General features: G+C 35.0%; 2 protein-coding genes across 2 annotated transcripts; both read left to right on the plus strand.

Annotated features, from left to right (window-relative positions):
* The first annotated feature begins 329 nt into the window (after window positions 1-329).
* On the plus strand, window positions 330-965 carry K441DRAFT_717834 (uncharacterized protein). The gene has a single exon (XM_067653998.1). The coding sequence runs from the start codon at window positions 399-401 to the stop codon at window positions 657-659; it is 261 nt and encodes an 86-aa protein (XP_067504593.1). The 5' UTR covers window positions 330-398; the 3' UTR covers window positions 660-965.
* A 381-nt stretch (window positions 966-1,346) lies between these two features.
* Window positions 1,347-2,080, plus strand: K441DRAFT_717850 (DDE-domain-containing protein; the record flags this gene model as incomplete). Its single annotated transcript, XM_067653999.1, has 1 exon — window positions 1,347-2,080. A coding segment is annotated over one exon (684 nt), but the record flags the coding sequence as incomplete, so codon positions are not given.
* Between the last annotated feature and the right edge of the window lie 3,920 nt (window positions 2,081-6,000).

Here is a 6,000-nt window from a genome sequence, read left to right on the forward strand (position 1 = left end):
TTGACGATTGAGGTAGCTTAAAAGATTATAATAACCTTAGCAAGGTGGATACTAATAATGTTTTATCTTTTATTAACTATATAACTACAGATAAGTAAGCAGAAGGGCTACCACCTATTAAGATTAAAATATAAAACGCCGAGATATTTATAAAAATGGTAGTATAAGAACCTAATAAATACTACTACCTTTTATAGAACTACTACCTAAAGCTTATATAAGCTAAGATACATACTGTCTAAGATTGTAATATTATTTAAGACCTATAAGCTCGTAAGGCGGTCGCTAATAACGTGTGCTAAGAGACTAAAGATAACCTCTAACGTCTTAGCCACCCAGTCGAGCCAGCCACCCGGTCGAGCCACCTGTCGATCGCGATTCAAATCACCTCCTTTTCGATGCATACTACCTTTTCCTACACCACAACCATGGGCTCAATGGCCACCGAATCGCTTGATCTTGATCAAGATGCTCAAATGGCACTTGCGATTTCGCATCTACAAGCCAACCCCGACCAATCTATTCGTCAAATTGCCCAAACTTTTGGCTTACCGCGATCAACTCTTAACCACCGTTTGAACGGCCGTCAATCAAGTCGAGAGTTTTCGCAAGCTCAGCAAAAGCTCTCAGTTATTAAGGAGGACTCTCTAATCAAATAGATTAATACAATGGCAAGCTGGGGGTGGCCACCAAGAGTACAACACCTTGAGTCTATGGCCAAAGATATTCTCAAATTAAGAGGGAGTCCTACTAAGCTTGGCCAACATTGGTATAAGAACTTCCTTCATCGCCACCCAGAACTTAAAGCCAGATTCACCAGAGGCCTTAATTAAAAAAGAAAGAATACTAAGGATCCTGAAATTATTTAAGAATGGTTTAATTTATACACAGCCACGGTCGCAAAGTATGGAGTCTCTATAGAAGATCAATATAATATAGATGAGAAAGGAACTGCCTTAGGAGTTGGCGATAAGGTTAAGGTGTTAGTTCCTCGATCGCAGGCCCAAGCCTTTACTGCAGAGCCAGGCAATCGCGAGTGGGTGTCCTTAATTGAATGTATATCAGGAGGTCGATATCAATTGCCTCCTTATATTATCTTTAAGGGCAAGCAAGTACAACGAGCTTGGATAACCGCACGTCTTAATCCTAAGACGGTAATTCGAGTAAGCGATTCGGGCTGGACCAATTCGGATATAGCTCTTAACTAGTTAAATCACTTCAACTTATATACCAAGCCACGACTCCAAGGAATCTATCGCTTGTTGATTCTTAATGGCCACGAGAGCCACGTCTCAATACCATTCATTGAGTATTGCGAGGCTCATAAGATCGTGCCTCTCTGCCTTCCTCCTTATTCGACGCATATACTACAGCCTTTAGATATTGGTATATTCGGCCCTCTCTCACGAGCTTACAAAAAGTGCCTTAACGATACTGCGCTATACGGAGCCTTGGCTATTTTAAAGCAAGAGTTCTTAGAGATATACCAAGCTGCACGCAGTCAAGCTATATCGTTGACCAATATAGCAAGTGCATGGCGGGCAACAGGCCTTATTCCTTACGATCCTTCTGCTGTTCTATTAAAGATTCAACCAGAAACTCCTCCATTTGCAAGCCTTACAAATAAGGATGGTGTTCGAATTGATATTCCTGTATCGCCTTCCGTTAGAGAAAAAATCAATGAAGTTATTAATTCGGTTATACAAGGTGCTACACCCTTACGCTCTAAAGCTTTGCTTGATCTACAGCAAATTGCCTTAAGAACTCTTGCTGATAAAACTATACTTCAGCGTATAAATATGGAGCTTATTAAGAAGCAGAAGAGGCAGCGTGGAGCACAGGGCAAGACGTCATATGGTAAGGCACGAGTTCTATCAGTAAGGGAGGCTCTACAAAAGAACCAAGAGCGGGAGCAAAAGGAGCAGGTAGAGGCCGCTCAAAAGGAACGCCGTATGGCTCTACGAGGTGTAATAGGCTTCGCGAAGAAGGTGTGGAAGGAACTTCCAATGCAGGACGATCTTTTTGTATAATATCAATATAATTTGACAAATTTGGGTGAGAGTCCGTGCATACGAGAGCTCTGCTCTAGGGGTGGCTCGACCGGGTGGCTGGCTCGACTGGGTGGCTAAGACGTTATGTGTCTAAACGCAACGTCTAATAGTTAAAGAAGGCTAAAATTATACTTATTACTACGGTTACTAAAAGAGAAGGTATAATGAAATACCTATAATTTTAGCTTAATAAGCATATTTATAATAACGTTAGATACCTCTTTACTGTATATAACGCTACCTAAGTCTTTATACCCCTAGTAACCTTACCTACCTAATACTTAATAAAGGGTTAACGCCGAGTAGCTTTACTTAACGGGAACCCCTACTAAAGCGATAATAATAAAAGCTATAATAATTAAACCTAAGCTGCTACCGTAGGGTTTAATATACGTTACTCTAATCCCTTAGTCTTTTAGAGAGACCGTAAGGAATATAGCTACTAGAAGATATAAATCCGCAAAAAACTAACTTAAAGCGCCTACCTTTTTCCTACGGAAGATACTAAGATTAGCTATATTATTGGACGAATAAAGGGTATACTATTTAATAGACTCTTCGCCTAATAGGAGACTAATAGCCCCTAAAAGTAGTAGTTCTACTAAAAAGTCCTTAATAACCTTAACTTAATATACCGCAACTATAACCTAGTAGCCACTAGCTAAGCTAAACTACGTGCCCTAAAGATAAGCCCTACTAAATTATTTAATAAGTTCTATATTAAATTCTAAGAATATACTAGAGCCCTTACTTAAGATAATACTAAAGACTAAAAAGATCTCTTTAAAAAAGTCACTTATCGCCTTAGTTATATAGCCGCCAGCTATAACTATAACAATGTTTATAATATAGTAGCAGCTCTATAAAAGATTAAACAATAACTAAATTAGATTACTACTACTAATCTTTACTTAAAGACCCCCCTATAGAAGCCTACTGGGCCTACTAAACCTATATATACTAAGCCACTAACGCCTACTACCTTAAATACTACTAGAGCTAATATCGACCTCCCTATACTAACTTTTCCGTAAAAACTCCTAAATGGAAAACGCGAGCTACTTTAGAAACTAGAACGCTGCTATAGATACTATTAAGAAGGCTATTATTATAATAACCTAAACTACCTAATAGTTAGGTTTAGTAGCTACCGCCTAATACCTAACCTAATGCCCTAAATACTAAATATATTACTATATACCGCTACCATATAAGATAAAGATATAGTAATAGTAGTAAAGTCGGATATAGAAGTAGAAAACGCTAAGTCTTAGCCCTAAGTTATGGGTTAGGACGCCCTAATAATAAAGGGATCTATATATTAGCCTACTTAATAAATAACTTAGTAAAAATAAATAAACGGAAATAGATAGTTTTACCTATACTAGGAACTACTGCTAAAAAATAATATAAAAGCCGTTCTATAATTAATTGTAGAGCTATTAATAAATTTATAGATACCTAATTTGTGTGCACTTATAACCTATCTACCTTACCCCTTACTAAAGCCCGCGCCCTATAACTCGCTAACGGTAGCTATACCGTATAAAAGATTACCTATATAGTATAACTCCACTTAGATATAAATGGGCACTAAAAAGAGCTTTAGGCCTATATTATACTACTTACTAACTACCCTATTATCCTTAGAATAAGCTAGCTTATATAACACAACCCCATCATTAACTAGAAAAAGAGAGACTTACCTAGGGCACGGCCTAGACGCCTCTATTTACTCCCTAGGATATTAACCTAAGGAACCCCTTATTACTCTACCTATAACTAACTGCTACTATATAAGTGCTATAGCCTTTTACCACATAGCACGTAGAAAAGGCTAGACTGTTATTATAGCTTCTTAATTATAACTATATAAGCTTAATAAAGAATAAAACTATATCCTCTATAGTAATAGGATAGATATAGTCGACCATTTAGAAGATAATTCCCCTACGGAACTCTACGGACTTTTACTTTTAAACTTTAAGAAGTTTATAAAGCTAAAAAAAGGACTTACTAATAAGAAACTCCGTAAGCTCCTCCCTAAGAAATATTATAACTTTATTAATATATGCTTATAAAAGGGCGTAGATATACTCCCCCTATATTAACTTAATAATTATACCATTAATATTAAATAAGGAAAAATGCTATCTTATAAGAGACCCTACCTAATATCTAAAGATAAACTCCTAGTTATAAAAAAGTATATTAATAAATACCTTAATAAAGGGTTTATTTATCCCAGTATATCCCTAGCAGCTATATCTACCCTTCTTACTAAAAAGCTAAAAGAAGGTATCTAATTCTATATTAACTATAGAGGACTTAACGCTATTATAATTAAGAACTAATACCCTATACCGCTTATATATAAAATTTTTAAGCGGCTTAGTTAAGCCAAAATCTATATTAAGCTCAATATTATCGCCGCCTTTAACTATCTCTAAATATAGAAAGGTAACGAATGGCAAACCGCATTTATATTACGCTTTAGCCAATTTAAATATACTATTATACCCTTCGGTATATATAACAGCCTAGGCACCTTTTAAAGCTATATTAATAACGCCTTTTAGGACTACCTTAACGACTTCTACTTTACGTACCTAGACGACATACTTATTTATAGCAATAACCCCTCTAAGTATACTAAGCACGTTTAAAAGGTCCTAGAGCGCCCTAGGGACGTAGGACTTTATATTAATTTAAAGAAGTGTAAATTCTTAGTTATAGAACTAAAATACCTTAAACTAATTGTTACTACTAAGGGTGTTTATATAGACCCTAAGAAAGTATATATAATTACTAAATAGCAAGCCCCTAACTGCAATAAGGACGTATAAGCCTTTTTTAGTTTTACTAACTTCTATTAGAAATTTATATACAACTTTTTAGGCGTAGTAGTACTACTTATAGCAATAATATAAACAAAGGGCCTTTCTGTAAAAAGAAGAAAAACGTATTTATATTTTACCTAAACGCCTAAATACAAGAAGGCGTTTTAAGACCTTAAAAATGCTTTTACTAAAGCACCTATCCTAGCTTACTTTATACTAGAATAACAACTCTACCTTAAAACCGACTTCTTAGACCACGTTAACGTAGGCGTCCTCTTTTAGATAGGTAATAATGGTCTTCTTTACCTAGTCGCATTTTACTTATCTAAACTTATACTATAAAAGTATAACTATAAAATCTATAATAAGGAACTTCTCGCAATTATATAAGCGTTTAAGAAATTTTAATTAGAACTCTTCTTAGCAGAACTTAATTAGCCAACTAGAGTCCTTATGGATTATTGTAACCTTAAGTACTTTATAACTATAAAGTAGCTAAACTAATACTAAGTACGCTGGAATAAATTCCTCTCTAGTTTTAATTTTAAAATTATATATAGACTAAGAGTATAAAGTACTAAGCCTAATAGCCTAATACGCTGCTTATAAGACCTCTCTTAGTTAAAAGAAGACTTTTAAAATTAGTTCTAATAATAAACAATCCTAAAAGTACGGAATTTAGCCATAGGTATACTACCTATAACAGAGCCAATAGTACCTTAGCTTTATACTATAGAACTAGAGTTACCTCCTAAAATTAATAAGCTTATTACTACAGTATATAATACCTCTGTTAACCTATTACTATATTAACTTATTATTATAAAAACTACTAGCGCTTATACGCTACCTACTAACCTCTAAAGCCTAGGCTAAATTAATATAGTAGCCTTAAAAATAAAAGAGAACAGATTCTATTATAGAGGTCGCCTATTTATCCCTAACTTAAAAATTGTATAATAGTAACTAATCTAAATAGCCTATAACCTTAGGCTAAGCGGCTATTTAGGTAAAGGAGAAACCTATAAGCTTTTTAGCCGATATTACTTCTGGCCTAAAATAATAGGCTTAGTTAAATGCTTTATAGATACCTGCTACGGTTATAAGCG

The sequence above is a fragment of the Cenococcum geophilum genome, assembly GCF_001692895.1.
Source record: "Cenococcum geophilum 1.58 unplaced genomic scaffold K441scaffold_18, whole genome shotgun sequence".
Taxonomy (NCBI): domain Eukaryota; kingdom Fungi; phylum Ascomycota; class Dothideomycetes; order Gloniales; family Gloniaceae; genus Cenococcum; species Cenococcum geophilum.

Coding starts and splice junctions, on each gene's coding strand:
- K441DRAFT_717834 (XM_067653998.1), top strand. CDS start 399: ATGCATACTACCTTTTCCTACACCACAACCATGGGCTCAATGGCCACC.